General features: G+C 38.1%; 1 protein-coding gene across 5 annotated transcripts in view; it reads left to right on the forward strand.

Annotated features, from left to right (window-relative positions):
* The window catches only part of TTC3 (tetratricopeptide repeat domain 3), a 67,111-nt gene that overhangs the window by 14,118 nt on the left and 27,712 nt on the right, over window positions 1-25,281 (forward strand). For 4 of the 5 annotated variants that reach the window (XM_065862135.2, XM_071810947.1, XM_071810945.1 and 1 more), the window contains exons 10-21: window positions 1,167-1,229; window positions 3,761-3,815; window positions 4,524-4,686; window positions 4,808-4,856; window positions 5,951-6,074; window positions 9,446-9,500; window positions 14,478-14,538; window positions 16,916-16,982; window positions 19,143-19,280; window positions 20,240-20,320; window positions 21,041-21,153; window positions 23,356-23,482. In XM_065862135.2, coding sequence (XP_065718207.1) covers window positions 1,167-1,229; window positions 3,761-3,815; window positions 4,524-4,686; window positions 4,808-4,856; window positions 5,951-6,074; window positions 9,446-9,500; window positions 14,478-14,538; window positions 16,916-16,982; window positions 19,143-19,280; window positions 20,240-20,320; window positions 21,041-21,153; window positions 23,356-23,482 — 1,096 coding nt within the window. Of the gene's footprint in view, window positions 1-1,166; window positions 1,230-3,760; window positions 3,816-4,523; window positions 4,687-4,807; window positions 4,857-5,950; window positions 6,075-9,445; window positions 9,501-11,624; window positions 12,136-14,477; window positions 14,539-16,915; window positions 16,983-19,142; window positions 19,281-20,239; window positions 20,321-21,040; window positions 21,154-23,355; window positions 23,483-25,281 lie in introns of those variants that run through there. The other variant, XM_065862149.2, reaches the window with a different exon arrangement.

The following is a 25,281-nucleotide window of genomic DNA, read 5'->3' on the forward strand; positions in this document are numbered from 1 at the left end:
AGAACAGAGGTATAGGAAAGAAAGAATAGAGGTATAGGAAAGAAAGAAAAGAGAGAGAGATTTTGCCATCCTTACAACTCCGCTTTGTGTATGATGGGGTTCATAGTGTTGGATGCAGTGATGTGTGGCATCCTCTAGTGTCTTGTTCAGTTCCTGCTGTGAGCGGAGGTGAGGTGCTCCTCAGGATGGTGGGTGGGTGCCAGCTCAGTGCTTGCACAGAGGAGCTTTTCATGGTCCTCTGGATTGCCTGCCTGCCTCATCTTTGGTCTTTTGCGCAGGCATCACTGGGAGGGGGGTGATTGAGAAGGATGGAAAAGTCACAAAGGGTCTCGGGCCACCTTGAAGGGTGTCCGAAGTCTTTTCCCTTAGTGCCATGCTGGGTCACGCAGTTGCATGCCCTTCAACATGTCCCAACCTCCAGTATCAGCCAGCTGGCCTTTGTCTGTGGTTCCTTAGCTTGTGGTTGATCTGTAAATCACAATTCCCATCTCCTGCCACTAGGGGTGTCCCATCTTCTGCAGCTGAAGGAACTGATTTTGCCACGAAGTTTGAGCCATTATCCTTTGCAGTTTCTGACAGAGGGTTATGAAAAAGCTGTAGACCCAGTGATGTAGAAGCATTCGTGAGGTGTTTGATTTAATTATGTCTTCAAAGTTAGGAATTCCGGAACAAAATAAAATGGGATGTATGTGACAGTCGAGCTAGCTTTTCCATGCTTTCCACCTTTTTAAGCCTTTTTTTGGCTTTTTATTGGTGTTTGGTTTGTTTGTTTTAAACAAAGCTGAGATTGTAGGGAACGTACTAGCCATACCTTTGCCCCATTTGAGGTGTGCTTTGTTTGTCAGAGCCTAGTGAGTTGGGGAGGAAGTTTAAATCTCTGTCCTTTTTTTTGTCCTCTTTTTTTTTTTTTTTTTTAAAGGAGGCTGAGAGTGATTTGAATTGGTTTGAATTGGTTTGAATTGGTTGGCCCAAATCCTACAAATCATTACATTATTAAAACTAATATTCTTAGTGACTTGTACATCAATGGGACTGTTCAAGGAAGCTTGTATGTAATTGCTGATGCTAGAGTGCTTGCAGACAATTATTGTGAAAACTTACTTTTCTTTTTCTCCTGAAGATTTTAAAAAGTATTACACATTATTAACTTTCGTTTTTTTTTAAAGTCCTGCAAACCATCTTCTATATGGAAACCGAGCTCTTTGTTTAATTCTAACAAGGCAGTACAAGTAAGTAACCCCTTGTTTACAATCGAAAATATTGTGGTGATCTGCAGTTAAAAATTTGCAATATACTTAGGAAAATAGTATTTTTAAAACTTAAGTATATAGTAATGGTGATTACCTTATAAAACTGGTATTTAGAAAAAGGAATAATTAGCTGTATCTATTGGCAGTCTGTAATACCATTTAAAATTTGTGTGTGTGTGGGTATAAAATAGGAAAAAAAATCTGTGTACTAGTGAGTATAATGATTTTTATTAAACCTTTTGAAGAAGACATCAGTGTGTATGTGGGGGTTATTTTCCTTAAGCCAGTTGTTAAGCTAAAAATCTTGTGGATACCTATAACTTTTATGTAAAGGCAACCCAAGAATTTATTGTTAGTATAATTGAAGTTGGGCACTTTTAATGCATGCTACTTTTTATTTGTTACTCTTAAAGTTACGTTTGTCCAGGTCGAGCATGTGGTTAGTTGTTTACAGCCATGGGGTCTGTGCCAGGCCTGTGCCCCATCTGTTGTCATCTCATCCATGTACAGATTTGTGTTGCATCCTCTGTCTCTACCTAAATCTATTGTTGTACCACACAAAGATAAACAATAGAACAAGTCACCCGTAGACACTTGGTCAATTGGACAAATTGCTGTCACAGTTCAGCCAAGTAGATGAAAGCCACTGGCAGGTCGTGCTGTACTTCAGCCTGAGCAACTCCAGGAAGCCTCAGTCCTGAGACTCTGCAAACTCAGTACAGAGCTTATGGATGCTATTGGCAGTGGCAATACTGCGTTATGGGACTACACAGTTGTATGGTGTTCTCCAGATCATCTGCTGGAGAGTTTGTGGCTTTATGCAGGCCATGTGTAGTCCTGCCATTTTCAGAGCTTGAGGAGAGGCAGTGGTCATGTTCCCTCCCAGACTTTGGTGTGGGACAGGACCGCTCAGGGCAGCTCAGCCTCATGTTTTGATTTTCTGACAGGGCTCAGGGGCAACTTGCTGAGTACTGCACCAGGCTGTTGAAAGGCAACACTGCAGGAAGGACTAGGTGGATGAAAACAAAGTATAACAGCACATGCTATAGAGAACAAAACAAATGCTTCAATTTTTTCTAATCTTTTGGCTCCTTTTATGATCTCTTACTGTCTTGAGGTTCTGTACCTCGCTATCTATCTTTTACTCAAGCAATTCTTCCTTGTGTTTGCTTCTTTTGCGATATGAATATGGTGCAATTTCTACCATTCTAATCACTAGTTCTGCTGTGTGTGGGGGTTTTTTTTGTTTGTTTGTTTAATTACTGATTTTTTAAAATGTGTTGCCACATCTCTAGATTCTGCCATTACTACCTGGTGTTTCTCTAAGTTGGGGAGGGGATTTTTTTTTTGTTGTTCTAACTTGCTTTCATTTAACTGAATTCTTCCTGAAATCTCTGAATAATTTTTGCTGTGTGAAACATGCTCGCTGTCCTGAAATTGTCTCTTTCAGGCTTTCCTCTAGTGTCCAGCTTGTTACCACAGAGCATCTCATTCTCCTCCTTCAGATCCTTCTGTACAAGCTCTTCTGCTATAACTATTACAAAAAACGGTGAAAGTGACTAGGCAATTTATGAACACTTTCATGTGAAACGAGATTTTTTTTTTTTCATGTTCCTTCCCTTTATGGAGGTAAAACAGTGAATGCCTGATAGGTGTTCTTAGGCCTCTCGAGTTAGGTCTCACTGCAGACATTTTCTAAGGACCCCACTGAGGCAGCATGATGCAGCTATTGAAGGCATGAGGTATTTGTAAGCTTCCTAATCTGAAGTAATCCACACGTGACCACTCTTTATTGTAGTTTACTACATCCTGTTTATGTGACACATAGCTGTAGTTCCATGGAGAATGAGTGGTGTATCCCAGAGTTATGTGAACTCTGTATCTGCCCGTTTTTGGCCAGCGTTGGTTATCGGCAGAGGCTGTCACTGCTGCTCTGTTCTCTCCTGGAGCTGTAAGGATAGTCTGCTTCTCTTCTGACTTGACCACAATTGTAACTGTGGTTATTCTATGACACCTTGTATATGAAAAGTCAGTTGACCGTATTCTTTGGGCTTCAGTTCTTGGGAATTTTGGAGGTTACTGTCTTTCAGTGCTCAGCGGTTAATACTTGCATGCTCAAATGTCTAGCTATGATAATGTAACTACTCTAATCGTATTTCTGTAAAAATATTTTGGCTCAGTATTCAATTATTTTTAGTAAGGCTTTACTTTTTAAAGGAGCATTTTGATAGAACCCAGTTAAGAGATAAGTACGTATGCAGAAATGCTGGAAAACCTAGTAGGTAAGGGAAGGGAAGGGAATAAATACCTGATGGGTGAAATAGTTGGGACTGTAACATTTTAACCCAGGTGAGTTTCAGCTGAGTAGTGTTGTCTGACCATGCCTTTACACAGGTGAATTAACTGTTCTTTTATTCACTTTGTATTTGCATAGCACCTTGTATATCTGATCTGCAGATTTTTCTGAAGCATAAATAATAAAAGTTCTTATTTTTCCTCCCTTTAATAAGGAGAGCCCTTGCTGATGGAAAAAGAGCCACTATTTTGAAGCCTAATTGGCCAAAGGTTGGTTTCATTTACGTTTCAGAATTGTCTTTTGTTTGCACTGTAAACAAAGGTAAGAACCGAGAGTCTGAATTACAGGTTTGACCCAGGTGGATGTGAGATGTTCTCATCTGCATTTAGCACTAATGAGAGTAGAATGAACACAGTACCTTGTGGCCTAACAATTCTGCTTCTTCAGCCAAGTACCATAGTTTGCTTGTGTTCTCACATTTAAAATGTTACTTTCACATGCTTGTAAGTGTTGTTACACAATGTTCTCTGCATGTGCAGACCGAAGAAAACATTTATTACATTGTTGTACATAGCTGTGTTATCAAAATGCTTTAAAAAGAATATATGTTGTCCTTATAGTAAAAAAATCCTGATTAATGATCAACATGTATTTCCCAGTATTGTTGGCCTAAAGAAAAGTAAATAAGGGATAGTTACAAAATTGCAAAGTAGTAGTTGAGATTAGGGGAAAAAGTGAACTTGCACTTTTGCAAAGCTAGAGGCTAACTGCTGCTCCCAGTGAATTATCTTTCTGTTTCAGTGTGCTGAGTTGTTGAAAACTCTGATTATTCGTCATTTGACCTGAAACAAGTGGAGGAGATAACTTTTGAGTATGATAAATTTTACTTTGTATTGTCTACTGCAGCTGTTTTTTACATAAGTTGTTTTCCTATCTGTGTGAATGAATGCTTGAAATTCAAACTTGTGTCCATATAGGGTCACTACCACTTCTGTAAGGCGCTGTCATTACTGGGGGAACATGAACTGGCTTTGAAAGCTAATGAGAGAGCTCAGGAACTATGCAGGAACATTATTGATGGACTTAAGGATCTTATTCAACAAAATTACAAGTTAAAGAAGACATTAGAAGAAATCAATGGTAACCTTTTCTGATTTCAAGATCTACCTTGAACATAGCAAAAATCCTTCATTGGTAACTTTCCTTTGAAAGTAACTAATTTCTTGTATATTTTTCTTCCCTTCCTATATAATTTTTATAGGTATTAAACAAGATAAACAGAAACCGAAGAAGTCACTTCCTGAAAAAAAGTAAGCAACTGTCCAATTTGCTTTTTTTTTTTTAGTGAGCAATGCTTAGTATAAGGTTTAAATAATACATAGCATAGATACTGCTTGATTTTATCTATCAGTAAATAAAAATGGAAGGAAAAAAAAATATCAGAACTGCAACCAGAGGGCAGCCTAGGAGTAAAGAGAACTTTTAGGAACTAAATAAGCTATCTTGAGATGTGTTCTACTTCCAAGTAGTTTCCTTCAGCCTAAAGTTTTACCCATGTTGGAAATAACAGGAAACAGGTGCATTTTCATGGTTTTTGTCTGTCCATCTTGAAGTACTTCACTCTTGAGGAAATTTAGTGTCTGAAAATGTCAGTGCAATAACAGAAAAAAATGGGCGTGAACTTTGCTATATGAAGTTCACTAGGAGATTAAGCTGATCTGAGGATCTGAATGCTAGCAAATGCGTTTTGGGAATGGTAAAAATGAATGTGCATGCAGATTTGTAGAAACCTGGCATTGCCACATCCGTTCTGTGCTTTTGCATTGCACAGAGAGTAAGAGCGAATCTATATTCCCAGATTCAGCTAATTTACAATATATGCCATAACTCTTGTATAAAGCATTTTTCTGAAGGATATTTTGATTTCTATTGGGCTACTTGTAGTGATGTGCTACCTGTCATTTAAAAACAGTCAAATAAGTAAGCTACTAAACAGCTTTATGTAAGCCTGAAAATTCTGGAAGAACTTAAGAGTTTTGTTTCTGCTCCTATATTATGCAAATAGAATGTGGCCTTGGGCAAGACTGCTTTTTAAAAAAATGAATTACCTATATTTATTTTTAAATAACCATGCAGTAATTCAGTTCTTGTGCCCTTTATAGAAAATGATGTGGGTTTTTGTTGTTAAATTTTTGCATAGCTTTGGACTGTGCAATTTGAAGGTATAAAACATGGCTGTTTGATCAAATTCTTTAAATATGCTTATGCCATTACACTCATATGAGGGGTGAACTTCTTGTATTCACCTTTGGCTTTTTTGTGATACATCTACGGTATGTGTTTTAAATATGGGGAAAAGACATGAACATTGCAAGAACTAGGGTTCTCTCTTTTTACACGTCAGAGACGACAGTTCTTCAAAATCTCATTTAATAATCTCTCAAGAACAAAAGGAAATAGAAAAAGGCAGAAAGAGAACACAGTCTGATCCTAAAGATCATCATTGTCCTCAAAACCAGGATACTACAGTAAGTTGCGCTACAGCTGGAATTACAAGACTAACGGTGTCTTGATTTTCTTTGCGCTGGAACGTGTTGTTTAATGGTGTGGGTGAAATTTTGCAGCCACTGTGTTATAATAATTGTGTACTTTCTCAGCCAAGCACTTTTTATGTAACATTTAACTACCAAGTCTATGTTTGGAACTTTGGATTTGAAAACAGGTGGGAGCTGGTTGCTTGAATGAGAAGGAGGACGCTGGATGTTATGAGGAGGATAGGGGTCTCTTTGGGGTTACTGACAGTGAAATTGAAGTCCAGTCTGATTTGATTGACTGCCCATTCCAGTGTGCATTCAAAAGTCGTCTTCCCTTGGGCTTTAGGAGAGGATTTAGTTAATGTGTACTGGTGTAATGGAGTTCAGTGCAGGAAGATGCTTTAGCCGAAGTTAATTCATGTGCAGAGCTTTTGCTATACCGGAGCATCGTTTTGCACTGATACTGTGACGTTAAGGTATTTGCATGGTTATTGACCATTATTTTCATGCTCTGTAAACAGATTTCATTTGTATGGGAAAAATGCTAGTTAAATAGTGTGCCTAAATGGATTGTATTTAAAACTAGGGGTTTTGTGGTTCTCAAATGTATGTTTGGCTGGTGTGTTTAAATCAAGTGTGGTATAGTGATAAAATGAAAGATGGACTTGTGTTATTTCAGTAACCCTTTGTAATTCTTTAGATGAATTCTTTCAATTTAAAAGACAGTTTACAAGCACAAATATTCTACCAGATTATTACACTTTCATTAACTTTTTTTGGTGAGAAAGGCTTAAAAGAGAAAGTGAAGCTGTTGTGAGGGAGATTTAGACTGCTTAAAGAACCACTGCCAAAGATACCAACAAAAGTGGTTTTATTGAATCGAGATGTTGTAAAAGTGAGGCTTAATGAAGTCCAATGGCAAAGTTCTGTCTATTACTCTGCTGCACAGAGGATATAATAATGAATCAAACACACAGAATCACACAGAATCGGCTGGGTTCGAAAAGACCTCAGAGATCATCAAGTCCAACCCTTGGTCCAAGTTCAATCCATTTACTAGATCATGGCACTTCGGAATTACCAATACAAGATCTTAATGCCGTGTGGTACAAGGTTATGTGCGATATCAGTCACTTACCAAAGATCTGCAGTTGGTAAGGGGTCTCTCAACCTAGAGGTGTCCCAGCTCAAGGGGGGGGTGGTTGCCATACTGCTAGCTACGTAGGAGGGAGAGCTCAAAAAAAGCTCACCTAGGCTGTCATATTCATGGAATAAAGTCATTGGCCCATAGTCAAACTACATGCGATGCAGAAGATAGGCACGAGACCCCTCGTACCTGTGGCTTCCTTTGTACCTTGACCAAATTAGTTTTGGAAGAATCAACTGCTATTTAGGTGTTTATCCCATGACTGATGTTCTGGTTTCTAAGCTCATATATGTCAAATCTCACTGTGTCACCCTGTCACCATATAGGTTGGAACTAGAGAAGTTCATGGCTTGGTCATGGCCTAGGCCTTTACCTCCTTTGGAACCTGAACAAAACTACTGCTAGTTTGGTCAGAGTTGAGTGCATCTATCACAGAAGCTTAATAGAACAAACTTCGTTCTCTATTCATGGATGAGTTTTGTTCCTGAAAAATGCTTAAACTAAGGGTACATGTTAGTGAAGGCTGACTGAAGAAATCCACTAACAAAAGCCTCTAATTCTGCCTTTTAGAAGGTAATTTTACTGTTGAAAGTGCAATGGCATACTGTGTTGGCGTTCTTTAACCCTGGTAGGCAGTTCAGCCCCACACAGCTTCTTGCTCCCTCCTCTCAGCAGGATGGGGCAGAAAATCCTGAGTATAAAAGATAAAATTCATGGATTGAGATATAGACAGTTTAACAGGCAAAGTGAAAGCTGCACACACCAGCAAAGCAAAATAAGGAATTAATTCAGTGCTTCCAGGCAGATGAGTAGCCGTTTCCAGGAAAGCAGAGCTTCATCGTGCATAGTGATTACTTGGGAAGACGGTTGCCATAACTCAGAACTTCCCCTCTTTCTCCTTCTACGCCCAGCTTTTATTGCTGAGCATGACATATGGTGTGAAATATCCCTTTGGTCAGTTGGGGTCACCTGTCCCAGCTGTGTCCCCTACCAAATCCTCATGTACCCCCAGCCCACTTGCTGGCAGAGCCATGTGTGAAACAGAAAACTCCTTGACGTGCAAGCTCTGCTCAGCAGCAGCTACAGCATCCCTGTGTTATCAACACTGTTTTAACTGTAAATCTAGAACACAGCACGATATGAGCTGCTAAGAGGAAAATTAACTTTATCCTAGCTGAAACCAATACATATGTTTTTTCCTTAAAAAAACAAACATGTACCCCCAAAAAAGTGGAAAGTTGGGGGATTTTGTTGGTGCTCATGTTATTTTAGGTGTTTTTTCTTCGTGGATGTCAGTAGAATTTCCCAGCTGTTGCTGTCTTAGTGCCTATCTTATGTCCAGTGTCATGGGGATCCTGTAAACTGTTCCTGTGCGTAAATTTTCCTGGGTGGTTTGTTTTGCTGGATGCATGCAGACTCTGATAGTCCTGCTGTGACAGCATTGAATTAAAAATTCAGTAATAACTTTCAGTGTGCTTACAGACAGTTCTTCTCTTTCACACAAATTATTAATTTAAAGAAACATTTGTACCTCTTTCTGATAGTCTTTACCATCAGTATTGTAAGGTTATTGCTAAATTGTTATCATTTAGCATATGAAGTGTGCTAATAAGCTAAATAATATAAAAACCAAGATGATAGGTAGTGCAAATTTAATAGCAAGGTCAAAATGATTTCGCATGCACATGTGAAAAAACTCTTGCAGGTTTCATGGGAGGGTGTATCAAGAAAAAAGCTGACTCATTGGTGGGGAAAATGAAACCAACATACAAGGGCAAAGGAAAGGAAACAAAAGTTCTCATTTGTTGAAAAGGCACTCATTTGTTGAGTGCACAAGAAGTGCTTAAAGATTTTTGACAGTCTCATGAAAACTTTTGTCTGCTTTTATGCGATGAAAATCTTCATAATGTAGGTCTGTGTAAATTTATCTTCCCTTAGGATAAATATTACTGCGAAAAAGGAGAGTATTTGTCAGACTGGTAGATAATATAAATGGATATGAATTTGATGGAAAAAGGTTTATGTGTACAAATACACTTTGATTAATGAAATGTTTTTTTTCTTTACCTCTTAATTTGGGACAGAATATACCGTATTATCATTGTGATTTCTTTGTTTAAGTCGGTGTTTTAGTTATTTTCTTCGTTTAATTTTAGAAAGTAATATCTACTTGTTTTCTGTTATCTGTGTTAAACCAAGCTAACGTATTTGTCATTAGGTGACTGCCATCCAAAGAACAGAAAGCAAAAGTTGGTCTCTGGAGTTTCCACCAAGTGAGTTTTTTGTTTTTTTTTTTCTGTTTATCAAGTCCAAGTTGGTTCCTCCCTTGCTGTTTTTGTTATGAGCAAAAGTGTATCTGGTGGTGGTTTCAGAATAGTAAGCTATCATGTTTCACTTCCTTTACTATTAGCATGCAGTTACTTAGATACTTCTCTCCTGTATTTCTGTTTTACTTCAATCATGCTTTTGTATTTTGAATCTACTTTACATGGATGAATTCAGAAATGAAACTAGAACTAAAAAGTAGAATGCCGAGTCACAGGCTAGAAATGTTTTCCCTCCTTCTGAGACAGGTATGGGATCTAAAAGGATCTAAATTTGAGAAAAATGTGTGGGTAATTTCAGTACTCATAATTCATTTGTGATTACTAAAAACTCCATATGCATCCTTAAGAAAATAATCCTGCAGTTAGAGAGGAAGGAGACCACAAAATGTTTATTAGAATGAATCTTTAGCTGCAAACTTTAAGAGGTATAAGTTGATGTGATTTATTATTTGTGTTTGTGTGTTTCATTTTGGTTGTTTTGTTTGTTTTAAAGTGATTAAAAAACCCAACCTAACTCTTCTATTGAGAGAACTCTCACCCCTAAAAATCACACAGTGCCAGAGTTACTTTTCTGTGGTGAAAGTGAAATGCAAGGAGTTTTGATCTTCAAAGTGAAATCTTTCCCTGAATTTGCTTGGGTTTTTTATCACCTGCTAAATGTGGTGTAACCAAGAAAGCATAAGATATTTCCCTGACCTTCAGAAATTGTTCTTATTTGTAATGTTTGTATGGAATACTCCTACTGGATCTGGACGAGCTGTGTGCTCATGCTGTATTCTAAAGCTGTGACTTCCAAGGCAGTGGGTCCTTCTAGTCCTGACCAACTGTGCAACAGTCTGAAGTCCTTGATGCCCACCCATACTGTTCTTTGCACTTCACATACTTAGGTAGTTAGCTGAATAGGTGTTACTGTGCAGAGCACTTCAAAATTTGATTTTAGGAAACTAGTGAAGACATACTACAAAATATTTTTTTTAAATGAGCAGTAGGAGAGTGATCTTGCTTTTGCGACTTTGATCATATGCGAACGTCTTGAAGAATTAAAGTATTTATTGGGAGATGGAAAATGTGGGAAAGGTTGCAAAAGATGAGTCAAACCAAATTTGTTGAAAAGATGTGATGCAGTAGGATAATAAAAAGTAAAAGAAGAAACTATAAAGTGTTGAAATAACTTATTGCAGAAAGCATAAATCAGGGAAGGGTTTTAGAAAGGAGAAGTCAAGCTGTGGAAGGCGAATCAATTTGTAGATGATGTGAAGGGGCAAAACAAGAAATGCATGTACACCATAGGGAATTTTAAATGAGCTTGACAACTAAGTCAATCCAGACACTTTCCTGAGTGTGGAAGTGTGATCCGAATAGTAAGGGAGTCTGATGACATGTTATAAAACAAAGCTTAATTCAGGCAGGGGAGAAGATCAGCAACAATGCACCCATATGGCAAACCACCCAATCACTGATAGCAAACATGGGGTTATAGGTGATGCCCCAGCTCCAGCAGCCTGCTGGGGACGCTTGATGTCCCCTCACCTGGCAGCAAGACCAAATCATTCCGATGCCTGTTGAATGCAGGTCAGAGTTGCTGCGCCCCTTGACTCCACCAAAGGTAGTGGGATTTCATAGAATCATAGAATGTCCTGAGTGGAAGGGACCCAACTCCTGTCCCCGCATATGACAACCCCACAGTTCACACCATGTGTCTGAGGGCTTGTCCAGTCTCTTCTTGAACACTGTCAGGCTTGGGGCCGTGCCACCTCCCTGGGGAGCCTGTTCCAGTGCTCCACCACCCTCTGGAGGAAGAACCTTTTCCTCATGTCCAACCTGAACCTCCCCTGGCACATCTTCCTGACATTCCCTTGGGACTTGAGAGGGTGGTACTTGACATTAACATCGTGGGCAGCGCCTGCTGCCTGTGGTGGCGGGGCCAGGGTGTCGGCAGCCTGTCTGCTGCTGATACTGGTCAAGGACAGGGTGTCTGCAGTGCCTGTGCTGCTGATACTGGTGAAGGGGCAGGGTGTTGGGAGGATAGCTGATTTTTAAAGAGGTTGAGGAGGGAAGAGAGATAATGAAAAGCTGAATGTTGAGAGGGAACTGAAAAAACTTCTAGAGATCATAGGACGATGAAGCATTGCGTTAAATCTAGTAATTTCAAAGAAACCCATGCTGATTCCATGTTTTTTCTTTTTTTCCTGTTCTTCCTTCCTCCTACTCCTCTCCCCCTGGTACTTACTATGTCAGTACCGATGTAGAAGAAAATATTTGGCTTGGCTTTGATTTGAAAGGAGGAGTTACTCTCTGAATGACTTAGCTGATACAAGTTTACTGTGGGTGGGGAAGAATAACCTTTTCCTTAGCCTTTGTCCGCTTAAAGGCTTAAGACTTGTAGTTGATTTAACATAAAGGAACTTTATGCCAGTGTATCTTATCTTAAAGTTGCTGTCCCTTGTACTTTCAGTTTTTGTCTGCATGTACTATTTTTTTGAGTATGTGTATGCTTCTGTTAAATATCTTTGTTTGCTTCTAATGGGAATGTCTAGCAAAAGCAATACTACTTCTGCTAATATTTTAAAATGTTTGTGGGGTAAGTGAATCATGTTTCCTGTTCAATTAATTTATCTTCTCTAGTATATTAACAGTAATTCCAAAGGATTTGCTTGTTACTCTTATTTAAAAGTATTTTTTTAAAATCTGAAAGTAGTGTATTTTTAAGTTGGGTGCTGCATGGGAGTAGTAGTTTCTGTAGGAAATTCTTATGAAATAGTTTTTGCTGAATGGCTTTTAAAATTAGATCATTCAATGAAAAAATAGTGCTGATTAATTATTTCTTTTGATGATGACGGGGGGAGCTTGTATTTCTTTATCTTTTTAAGATTTTGTTTTGAATGATAGAGCAGTTCCTTAAGGTAAAGGAATCTTCATAATGAAGAAAAGGTGTAATATATCTCTACCTCTCAATGGTTAAATGATGATATGCTTGAAGTGTTTTCTGGCTTTCAAAAGGATTATTGCTTTCCATCATCTAAACATTGATCTGTTATGAGGAATTTGTGATGGTTATTGGTGTAGCTTTGGAGTTTTTAATGCTAATAAACTCTTTCGATAGACACCTATTCAGACCCCTGTGAGACAATTTCAAGAACTAGTTCATGAAATAATCCTGAGCATGTTCAGTCTTCATGATGCTTGATTTTTGTTCTGATTAATTTAAATTTTATGTCACTAAATAGTTTTTAATGAGAAATTACTTGTGGCACAAGGCATGAAGTGTGTATGCATATGATTTAACTTGAGAACTGAGTACATGAGACATCCTACTGGATTGAGTGAGATTACTCTAATGGATAGATTTGTATTTTTTCCACAATCAGCATCTTTCGGTATCTAATCGTATAAAATACTTTGAGTATCATGGCATTATCATTTTTAATATAGTTACTGAAATTTTATATATAAAATTAGTAACTCCTTTTGCCAAATTCCATTTTATGGTAGTTCAGCGTAAGCATAATAATAATTGGGCAATATGTAATGATTTAGGTTGCTGTAACTTATGTTTGTGTTCCAGTGCTCTAATAACTTGAATTCAGATGCTGGACTGTAAGTTGTCTGTGTGATTGTGTCCAGTATTAGGAAGCCATGATTGCCTCCTAAACTGTTTCTGAAAAATTGGAGCTAGGACTATCCCCTCTTAGAACAGGTAGCTGAGGCAGAAGGCAGCATTCCTATATGCCTTGTTAAATCCCTTGGATTCAACTAGCAAAAAAAGATACCTGCTGCTCCACACCCCTTTAACGTACAATGTGTATTAAGAAATATCTGCAATGTGTGATGTTCAGCAGTTCTGCAACTGCATTAGTCAGCTGCTTGTTGGTTCCTTACCAGCCCAGAAATGCTATTTTTTTGCCTTGCTTGTCTAATTGTCCGATTACTAGAAGGCAGCTTTCCCATAAGTGGGTTTTGTCACCATTGCTGTTGAGTCACTAACACCTTGTAAAGGTCTAACTTAAGATTCTTGAAAATTAAAAACTTACTGCCTTAATCGTGAATGTGCCTAATGACATTCAGATGCCTAATGTTATGGTTTAATTCCACAAAAAACGGTTGAGAGATTATTTTGCAGTTAATGGCATGGCTTCCTGGTTTTGACCAATAACAATAAAGTATTAAAACCCGCTTCCTTCTTCCTTGTTACTGATTAACTGTTTACTCAGTTTGTAGATCCTGTAACAGTGTTAGATCTGTGAAGCTGTTAAAGTGTATTAGTGAAGTTTTGTGTTATGTCTTTAACATTAAGTTTCAAAGTTAGACATGTATCAGTGTCACATGATACATTCTTTCTTGCCATTGTGATGCAGTATTTCCACATCCTTAAACATTTTTATTTTGTAATTGGGGATATTGATCTGACTCATATGTCTACATTTCTAAGATTAATGTGGCTTGAACTTAACTCCTTTAACAATGTATTTTTGAAGTAGCAGACTCCTGTAAATCTTTTGTACTCACACTGGAATATCCATAGTGATCTATTATTCCCTTTAAAAAAAATCTAGTTATCAAGTAATAGTGGATATTATCAGCTGCTGTTTTTAAAACATACTGATTTATTCAGCTTGACGTCCACTTTATTAGTTGCTACAATATTGTAAAGTCAGATCATCTCTACAGAATTTAAGATTCCGCTGTTTGAAGTATGTTTTCCCCTGTATAGGATTAATAAAAACTTACGTTACTTAATAACATCAGATTCCTACTGTAACGCTCAGAGCTGGTTTGTTGAGAAACTTCTTGGTTGTGTTTGGTTTCCACATTGTCAGTGTTTAAGATCTATTATTTACAAAGCAAAATGTGAGTTCCGAGAGCATTTTTTCCCTTTGTTTTAGGTGATGGTCATTTTGTTTGAAATACTTTTTCTCATTACAGGCCAAAGTCATCACAACAAAGGCAGGCAAAAAAACAAACCTGGTGTCTCTGAAAAGACAAAGTAAGAAATTGTATTTATTTTTTAATTTATTGCTATTTTGCGTTATTTAATGTACCACTTAGAAGTGAGTTAATGCAACTTAGACTAGCTGCTTGCTCTTTGCTTTGTTTACGTTGTTCACATATTCTTTGGGAGTTAGTTCATGTTAAGATAACCAATTGGCATTCTCAAAATCCTAGTTTTCATGAAGAGCCTGAGTTATTACTTGAAAGCTAGGTATTTTCCAAAGCTGAGTTGAATTTTAGTAAATGAAGGCATAATTTTAATAACTGCTCTTGAAAAAATGTTGCCCAAAAGCAAGTCACACACTATACCCATAATAAAAAACATGCTACCCTTACAGCAAAAGATAATAGGAATCTTGTTCCAATTGTTACATTCAAACTTACACCGCAACATAACTAAAATTCTATCATATTTTCAAGGCCTCTTTGTACTAATTCTTCTGTGTGTACCAAATAATTTTTAAAACTTCTCTGCCTTTCATGTGCTTTGTAAGAAAAAGAGATTTGCCTGTGAGGAAAGCATTGTAAATCAGTCTCAGAATTGAATACTAGAAAAGAACTTTTACTTAAAGAGTCCTTTAGTTGTTTGTAGACTTGAATCTTCACTTAAAGCAAATCAGTGTCTAGTTTTAAGTACAAAGATACTCTGAGTAGAACATGCTGAATGTCAATGAATATTTTTGATGGTTTGAGACCAAAATTAGATTAGTTGAGATAAAAAGCACAATAGATTTTATGGACAAAATGGATGCTTCCATCTATTACAACATTTAAAACAAGGTTTAACAAAATAAATCATTATTTCCAGCCATACTGGGGCCAACCTGGTCCAAACAGGTTTCGGGAAATTGCTGCATTTATAGTTGATTCCATTTGCCAGTGTATTTCCTCATCTGATAGATAGTTAAGGAGTAAAGAGCTGCTACTGCTGACTTATTTCTGAGATGACCGAGGCAAATCATGACTTCATCCTGTGTGGCCTTAAGTATTGAAGCTTTCAGTGTTTTAACTGGGGCTGTGAAATCAGACAAATTAAGCTCTGACTGTACTTTCTTGCTTTTATACCTCTTTGGCTAGTGTTTTTTGGTTGTGTTCAGGATGATTAAAAACAGGTGATGGGTACAGGAAAATAAGCTGTTTATATTGAAATAGAAAAGTTTCCATTAAGTGATAATTTTTAAAGGCAGATTTTTCATGTAGAAGGATCCAAGCCTTTAGGAAACCTGGGAGCTGCACCTGATTAATCAAAGTGTGACACAAAGCCCTACCATCTTTTAATCTATATTTATTACAGTACAATCCTTTTGTTTTTCCATAACTCTTTTTGAATACCATTGTAGCTGAGAAAACCGAAACTTTGTCACAAGAGAGGTCATTTATGTTATTTAACTGGCTTGCCACTGACTTCTTTCTCCTTTCATTTTAAGTGGAGCAGGGGGCGAAGCATAAGAGGGAAAAACATTAGAATTCACTGTGGGAACAAATCCTCTTTAAAATAACTCAACCATCTGCGAAATTGCTTCTCTTATACGGGTGTTTATTAGACCTATTAAAAAAAATGCAGTATTTCTCAACAAATGAGGTGCATGGTCAGTTCCAATCTTATCTCTGTTTCTGTAATTAGCAAGTTGCTTAGCTTCCAAAAATCTAAGGAATCCTTTGACATGGTAAATAACTTTATCTCAGCACATGAGTGTTTGCTTTCAAATGTGGGCCTGAACTGAATGTGTGTTAGGACTGAATAGCAAACTTAGCATTGAGGATTTAGTTTCGAGTATCAAGCAATACTTTTCATTATTCTTTCTCCATTTTCTAGTTGTGCACAGTGTTTCTGCTGAGGTAGTGGAAAGAAAGAGCTGGCAAGAACAACTCTGTCCCTCTTTTCTCTGCTCTCCCTGCCTCCATCGTATATAACTGCTACATGTATTTCATTTTAAGTGGTGGTTGTGCTAGAATAAAGGATCTTGTACTTGGGAAGAGTAGAGAGGGTTAAAGAAGCCTAAGCACCCTTCTTATACTGCTGCATTTGGTGTAGGAAGCTTCTCTAGTCACTTATGCTACCCCTTCATAAGCTCAACTCAGCTGAGAATAAGGTAGAAAGGATAAAAGAAAACAAATAAAATGATGGAGAAGACTCCTGCATCCCTGAAGCCCTGGTGATTCCCGAGCCAGAAGTATATGAACTATACGAGTAGTATCATACTCCTTGATAGCATCACAGTACTTGTTATCGTGAGTGAAAGTGTGCCGTAATAATCTAGCATGTAGGCAAATGTGATGTGGTTGATAAAAGTGCAGAAATTTGTTCCTTGAAAATAAGATTCCGTATAAAGTACATGTACAAACTCATGCCGTTGTCCTGTTATTTGTAGAGATCACCTTGATTTGAAGACAGACTCTAAAGCCATCCAAGATAAACTCTTCTGTACTGCGCAACAGGTAACTGGGAATTTATTAGCATACAATCTTAAGCATAAATGATCTGTCACCTTTTAGCAACCCTGTCCAGAATCTCGGTTCATTCAAAAATTTTATACTTCACGCTTAGCCTGACTTTTATCAGGAGACAAAGATTATATAATTACACTAATTTATACTGTCTTGTTCCTCTTAGTCTTCTTTTTGCTTCTCCTCCTGTAAGACCTTGCACTGGAAATTAGCATAACAAAACTCAGTGTAGTCACAGCATAACTCAACTAAAAACATGAATTAAAAAGATAGCTCACTTGTATCTTCATTTGTAAAAAGAACTACAAGAATCACTGGGGATCATTCAGGGATTTTTAATACCCTTCCCAAAGTTCTGACTAAACACGTTTTCCTGTGTTTTATACACGCATTTGGAAATAATTTTAGAACATCATATTGAATTGCTGCTTAAAATGCTGTACAATTCATAAATTGGGAGTTTTCCTTCTCAGGTCTTAGTAGTAATGGATGATGAGCATCCCAAAGCTCTTTAATGAAATAATGGGGACATACATAATTAGTAATTTCTTCTCTGTTAACTTGGGGAAGTAGATACCAGAAATCTGTATTCTAAATAATTACTTCATAAGAGAAAACTGAATTCAGAAGGTGCAGGTTCTGCCTGCACTAAGACCTTTAATTCCTTTCAAATAGCTAGTTTTGTGAGTATTACTAGTATCAAAAGTAATATTTTTTAGTTGGCTTAATCAGCTTCATGTGTCATGTAGCTTAACGTTAATATAGATTGTTCTGTTCTATGACTATATGCTCTGACAGAATTACCTTGTATCAGTAGTTCTAGGAAATTAAAATATTAAGAAGTGTTAAGCATTTTTTCATTTACTAACTTCTGTGTTTTGGTCTTTTTGGTATCTATTTGTAGTTTCCACTGTCTCTGACACTTGTTTGTAACTGTTGTTAGATCATGGGTATTTTCTTCTGTTTGTCCTTTTGAGTCAGTTGAAATGGGATGAAAGCGAAGTAAGATTGAAATTCATAGATGGTCAGGAAAATACATTCAGGACTTGCATTAAATTTAGTATGTCACAAGCTTAATTCAGTTCAAATGAATACAATTAAGTACACCATTAGAGTAATGTTTAAAAAACCCACAAAAAACAACAACAAAAAAAAACCCCACACCAAAAAAATCCAACCTCCGCAAAACTACAGCAAAAACAAAACCCATAAACCAAAACAACAACAAAACCAACCAAATTAATAAAAAACCCCAAACCAAAACCCAAAAAAACCCCACAATATGGGAACTCAAAAGTTATGTTCCAGAATCTTCCTATTCTTTGAATTTCTCTCTGCCCATGACCCCGACTACAGAATTCCAGGCTGAAAATTTAACATATGGGGGAGTGGGGGGAAGGGAGAGCGGGGCACTTTAATTAGAAGCTTGTAAATCAGGGTTACTTCATGCTGAAAATTAATTCCTACTGAAATGATGAAGTGGCCTAAAATACACAGGTGAGTTTCCCTGTTCTTTGTTTTTTCACTTGTGATTGCAGAAGTAGGTGTTGGAGGAGCTTTTAAAATAGTTGAATTACTTTTACCCTGTCACAATGATCTCCTTCCCAAAGCTAGTTTCAACAGATGAAGAGAGTACAAGCTTCTAATTCTGCCACTGCCGATACTGATTTACAGTCTCACTGCTTGAAATTCCCACAGACTTCAGGAAGTATCTATAGTGAAAGGTTGATGACATAATGCTTTCTGAAACCTTCTAGCATTAACTATTATCCTAGACGGACACAAAGTGTAGACAGAATGAAATAGTTTTGAGGTTTTTCAAAAATGTTTGAACACAAAATAGAGTGTACAAGTGGGGAAAGGCAAAAGTCTGGTGTGGAGTTTTTTAATGTGCAACAAGGATTAAAATGATGCTTGAACTAAACTTGAAAGTTTCTGGAGGGAAAAGGATCTAAGCTTAAAACAAAAACTAGATTTTTAAGAGATTAGCAGCAGTAGATTCATGAAAATCTTACATTTTCAGAAGCTGAATTTAAAAGAAGGTTTTCTAAAAATGTACCTGATTTGCTGCCTCTGGAGTGGATTTGTGATAAAACTGAAAAAGGAAAAGATGGTTTTCTTTTGGACTTACTGTTTTCCTGAATATTTTAGGTTGATTTGAATATGTTGCTGGAAGCGGTTAAATCTCTTGTTCATGATGGTTATACAGCCTTGATGGACCAGCGGTGTCACAGTGCTGAACAAGCCTTTTCACAATTGCTGAGCATTCTGAATCCTTCAGAATTAAAGGTAAACTGAGAGGAATAACTTGGTTTATTAGAGTAATTGAAGTTTATGCTTTCATTAGCAAGTTTCATTCTTTTCTTCCACCAAAATAGACATTATTATTGAATTGTTGCCTACAGTTGACTACAGTGCCAGGTGTTTCACTGATGTGTGCCAAGGAGTTTACAAATGAGAACAGAATAGTAGCATAGGATGTAATTTTGTGATGTTCAGCATACATGTGCATTTCTAGATGCAATCTAAAAAATATTTACCAAAATAATAAGTATCTTATTTGACAAGAAACTACTACCCATTGTCTGTTTAACCTTTTTTCATAATAACGTATGGCAAAAAAAAATTATATTCTTCAGGTCACGTAATTCTTTGATGGCAAATACTGTGAAATTTTATGCATGTGTATCTAGCCAACCAGCCATTGCCCCATTTGTCATTGTTGATTTCTTTAATTATTGTACTGTAGTATTAAGTTGTGTGTGTACATGCATTGCTGTGTTTCAAGCTCCCATTTTAGTAAGGGCTGCTACAGTGCCAACAAGGCTGTCCAAGCAAGTAACGTACCAATCCATCTGGAATTGTGACCTAGTTTGTTAGGAAGAAATTTCATGTATTTATTTTAAAAAATCTGCTTGATTTTGAACATAAAATATAGCAAAACCACGCTACACCACATTAAATCAACATAGTGAGGCTTGTAGCTGTAGCATTTCTAAAAGCAGGCGTTTCAGGCTGTATCACTTTGAAATATATAGGGGTGCCAAATGACCAACAGTAAAAGTGTAGTTAACCTTCGCTTTTTCTGATAATTCTAGCATAAATCTGGGTAGAGACTATGATAAGAAGGATGAGAAAAGAGTTCCTTATCTCTGTTAGAGTGAAGATCTTCAATTCACAGTAGACAGTAATCTAGTTACCAGCAAAATGGTTTTGTGCATTCTACAATAATTTGACTCTATTTGCAGCAACTGAATCTTCGTATTATTAATTATGTCGTAGTCATCTATGGACATGCCACTGCTCTTCTTGGAATAGGACAGCCTGAGGTATGATATTAAGCCACTATATTGCTTTTGGTCAGAATTTTTGGTTAGGTCATTGATCATCCATTTTTGTCTCTTCTTAACAGACATAAAATGAGCGGGTAAGGAAAGCTTTTGTCACATTTTAGAAAATCATACTGTTTAATATCTGAGACTCAATCTCTACTGGTTTTGGAAAAATTAAGCTACCAAATAAAATTTCCTTTAAAGCTTTCAAATGAGGTTCTTAAGTATTAATGAAGTATAGTAAACTATTTTTCCTCTAGTTTGTTGTGATGTGGTTGTGCACTAGTCTTTCTAACACAAACATTCTGCTTCTAAAACGAGAGAAAGGGAATGCTTTTAGTTTTGGAAAACACTAAACTAGACATGTGGGCTGTTTGGGGTTTTTTTGATTTTTTTTTTTTTTTTTTTCTTGCAGTGTTTAAAAATATTCAGTGTCTTACAATGGATTTTAAAATGTCTGGGTGTTTGTAGCTCAGTGAGCACAATCGTTTAATTTCGTTATTTCAGAGGGAGCCCATGTTTACAGAATAAGTTTTTTTTTTTTAAAAAAGGGAGGACTTTGTGTGATCATAAGGTTGCTTAATTCCCTTTACTGTTCATAAGACTGATCAAAGAATAGGGCATACTGACCCACTCTACTGGAGCAAAAAAAGGAGAGGAAAAATGAAAAGCTTCTGGCAAAGTGTCACATATGTTTGTCTGAACTTTATTTTGAAGGCATTGACTAAGGCTGAAGACCAGTTTAAGAAAATAATTGAACAGTACCAGGAAGAAAGATTTGGTTGTTTAGCATATTATGGAATTGGAAAAGTATACCTCAGACAAAACAGGTTGGTATAATATAAAGCTTAAAGAATTGATATGAAAAAAAAAATCATTCGCAAAATTGTGGTGGTGTTTGTTTTTCGTCTCTTTTTAAATAATTTTTTGTTAGTCACTAAATTCATACAGTGACTGATTTATTACTATTACTACTGTTACTGCTAAAGATGTAATGGAAACCACTGAATTGAGCGCACTCCAGGGCACAGGGATAAGACTGACCAACACCTGCCTGTAGTGGAGGAGAGCTGACAGGAGAAAGGCAAAAAAACAATAATCTCAGGGGAAAATGTATTGTAAAGAAATTTAACTTATCTCAACACCGGGGAGGCTGGAGGGTAACCTTGGTTTTAGATAACGCAGCTGCACCAGTGAGTCAACGGATTCCCTGAGACAGATAAAGAATAATGTCTTCCTGAGCTGGGCAGACCAGCATGGGAGAGGGGGAGTGTATATGTGGCTCAGATGAATGTTCAGTGCAGAAGCTGGACCTGAGAGCAAAGGACTTGAGCTGGCCTCAACCCATGTATTCCTGCTGGGATTTCTTCCCAGTGTCCTGATGGTAAGCATATAGTGACTGGTAATGGGAATCACATTTGCATCTATTCGACTGGGTATTGCAATTGCTATATTGTGCTTGTGTTACGATTTCAGTATATCACTGTGTTGCTCTACCTAATCAAAATCCCCCATAAGGCCTGTGGTGGGTTGACCCTGTCTGGCTGCCAGACCCTCACCCAGCTGTGCTCCCACTCCCCCTCCTCAATGGGAGAGGGGGAGAAAATCAGATGAAAAAGCCCAGGGATTGAGATAAAGTCAAGGTCACTTGCTAATTACAGTCATAGGCAAAACAGACTCATCTTGAGGGAAAATGATTTATTGTCTGTTAAAATAGAGTTGGATAATGGGAAGCAAAGCAAGAAAATAAAATTACTTTCCTCCTACCCCCGGTTTATCCCAGGCTCGACTTTGCTCCCTTATTCCTGTCTCCTCTACCTCCTTCTCCCCAAAATGGTCCGGGAGGATGGGGAATGGGGTTGTGGTTAGTCCCTAACAGCTTCCTTCTGCTGCTCCTTCCTCCACACACTTCTCCTGCTGCATTGTGGGGCCTCTCCACCAGCCGCAACTCCTTCGGGGCACATCCACGTGCTCTGAAGGGCTCCTGCATGGCTGGAGTGTGGATACCTGCTCCAGTGGGGTCCTCCCCAGGGCCTGCAGGGAAATCTTTGCTCTGTGTCTGGAGTGCCTACTCCTTTCTTCTTACCTTGGTGCTTGAAGGGCTGTCTCTCACCTTTTTTTTCCTTGCTTCTTGTCCTTTCTTGCCCATATTTTCTCTGAGCTGCCATCACCTTGCCTGAGAGGCTCAGCTGTCCCCTGTGGTGCATTTGCTGGAGCAACTGGAACAGGTTGTGTGAGGCACAGGGCAGCCCCAGCTTCAGAGAGGCTGCCAGTACAGCACTGCCCCCCACCCAACTTTGCCACATAAACCCAATACAATGCCAAATAAATAAGTTTGATATTACACATGACAAGGGCCTGATGTTTAATATCTAAAAGCACCTGATCAGAGACTGTTGGACGCTGAGAGGAGATTCTTCCTACCCACTGCTGCAGCATGGCCACCCCAGGCAGAGCAGCTCCCATGTATAGCACTACCTGAACTCATAAAATACAAGTACAGGTAGCAGTGCACTGTACCTACTCCCTGGCTGGTCAGGGCTGAAGGTCGCTAGTGAACATACATGTGCTGTCACTCTCTAGATTGACAGGCACACACACGTTCCTGGGTCCCTCGAATATAAGTGGAAGCTCTCAGTCTCCCTTATGTCTGTGCCTGGACTCTGGCCCCTCAGCCAGGTCGGCTTACTGGCCGTATACTGAAGAGTCCTTGAACAGATAACCTAGTGAACCAGCTGCTCTTTCATTCTACATTCTCTACAATTTTGTTTTCCTTGATTCATAAAATGAATCATGAAAGTATTTCAGGCCATGTAGAAGTTATTTGCGTATGGTTGTCAAGCATTGGAACAAGCTGCCCAAGGAAGTGGTGGAGTCACCATTCCTGGGAGTGTTTAAAAGACATGTAGATGAGGTCCTCAGGGACATGGTTTAATACCAGAGTTAGGTTATGGTTGGACTTGATGATCCTGAGGGTCTCTTCCAACCAAAATAATTCTATGATCTCAGCATGTATCCATTTCAAACTTCAGATTTTCAGATGCGCTTGACCAGTTCATGAAATCACAAACAATGGTTAATCACAGGATTGTACCTGGAGTATTGACTTGGCCCACAACATCTCAGGTTATTGAAGAAACACGAACAGAGAAATTACAGGTATGTTAAAAAAAAAGAAAAAAAAGGGATAAAAACTTTGTTCTGTCAAATGGCCTTTAAAAAAAAAAATTGTCATCCTCCTCCCTGCCTCCTCATTGTCAAGGCCAAAGAAGGATTAGGGGCAAAAGGGAGTTGTCAGCCCGAAGCAGCCAGTGCAAGCACTGCTGCTTGTTGTCTAGTGTTGTCAGGCCCAAGGCATGGATTTTGTAGAGGAGGATTCAACTTGCAATGATAAATTTGAACACCTGGGAAGCATCCTGTTTATAGCACAAAAGTGGAGGCTCTGTGTCAGGCTCTATTGCATGGGTATTTCTATGTAATAATACGGTTCCAATCTGTTGTTTCATAATGGTTTAAATTCTTAGTTGCACGTTACCAAACTTTAAGTAGATGTGAATACTATACACAACGTAATGCTAGAGAGAACTGTTTAAAAACTTGAATTAGCAAAACTGTGAAGTTGAAAATTTCAGCAGTGATGCTATATTAAAAACGAATAGGAGAGTTTGACCTTGTAGTTATTGGTAGATGCGCGGTGGGAGTTGTATGGTAAAATTCCTTGTTTGACTTGAAAACTCTAACTTTTGATTCTGACACTACAGATTGCTTTCTCACACTGAACAGCTTTCTTAAAATTATTATTATTACTATTGCTATTGTTTTTAAACAATAATTGAGCCGCTGTTATTTGTGAAGGGTTTTTGGTTAAACCATGCTGTGAGAGGTAAGATGTATGAGCTGCTCTGCATGGAAGCAGTTTGACACAGTAGAATATGGTAGGTTATTCAGTGTGTGAACTTGGCTATACTATGCTGAGCTGTTCTGTTTCTGGTAGAAGCAGCTGTGCTGTTGTTTCTTAAACCAAAGCTGACCTAAAGATTTCTTATAGATCCCCAGCTGACACCACTATAGCCTGGTGTTGCAAATTGAATTATTTCACACAGCTTTGATTGACCAGCAATTTAGGATTTGTTAATACTTCATGGTAGATTACAAGATTAGGCTCTATAATTACTAATTGCACTCAAATCACTCTGTTAAACTGACTGATGATTAATGAAATTTGTTAGAATCAATCAAAACAGCGACTTAGTTAAAGATTCATAAATGGCAAGGTTCACACTAAACTTACAGCTGGGTTTTCATAACTGAAAACACACATGAAGGGCTAAATTAAAGCATACACAGACAAACAGGCAAAACAGTTTTAAAATTAAATCACACACACACACAAGGTCAACCTGTGATTAAAGTTTCCCTTTCAGGAGTTTTATGAATTACCCGCTTTTATGGATCAACATTCATTGGCAGATGATCATCAAACTGCGTAAAATTAGGTCTTTGGTTCCTTCTGAAATTGTCAGTAGATGATCATTGAATCTTCACGAAATTGGCCCTGAAGAGATGTCCCAGTCAGGGGGAGTTACAGACTCGGAGCCTGCTGCGATCCAGGAGAGCTCCAAGGGCCTCACTTTAGGATCGCTATTTACAGAGTTACAAGGTGATTGACTTTGGTCAGTGTTTTTCCATTCTGGCCACAACTTCACCTGGCATCCCTGGGCAACAATCCAGTTTGTAGAAGTTTCAGGTGCAATCAGGGGACACCTAATTGTCCCAACTCACTCTCTGGTCAAGACGTGAACAATGTTGGCCTGCCCTGTGATCACCAGGTGAGGAGTGATTAGTTGTCCCAACTCAGTGCACCCTTCGATCAAGACAAGCCCATTTATCCACTCAGCAGGCACATAATGGTGGCTTGGCTAATGATCAGGAGGTGAGGAATCCCTGTTTGTTGCTAC

The sequence above is a fragment of the Patagioenas fasciata genome, chromosome 1 (assembly GCF_037038585.1).
Source record: "Patagioenas fasciata isolate bPatFas1 chromosome 1, bPatFas1.hap1, whole genome shotgun sequence".
NCBI classification, from domain to species: domain Eukaryota; kingdom Metazoa; phylum Chordata; class Aves; order Columbiformes; family Columbidae; genus Patagioenas; species Patagioenas fasciata.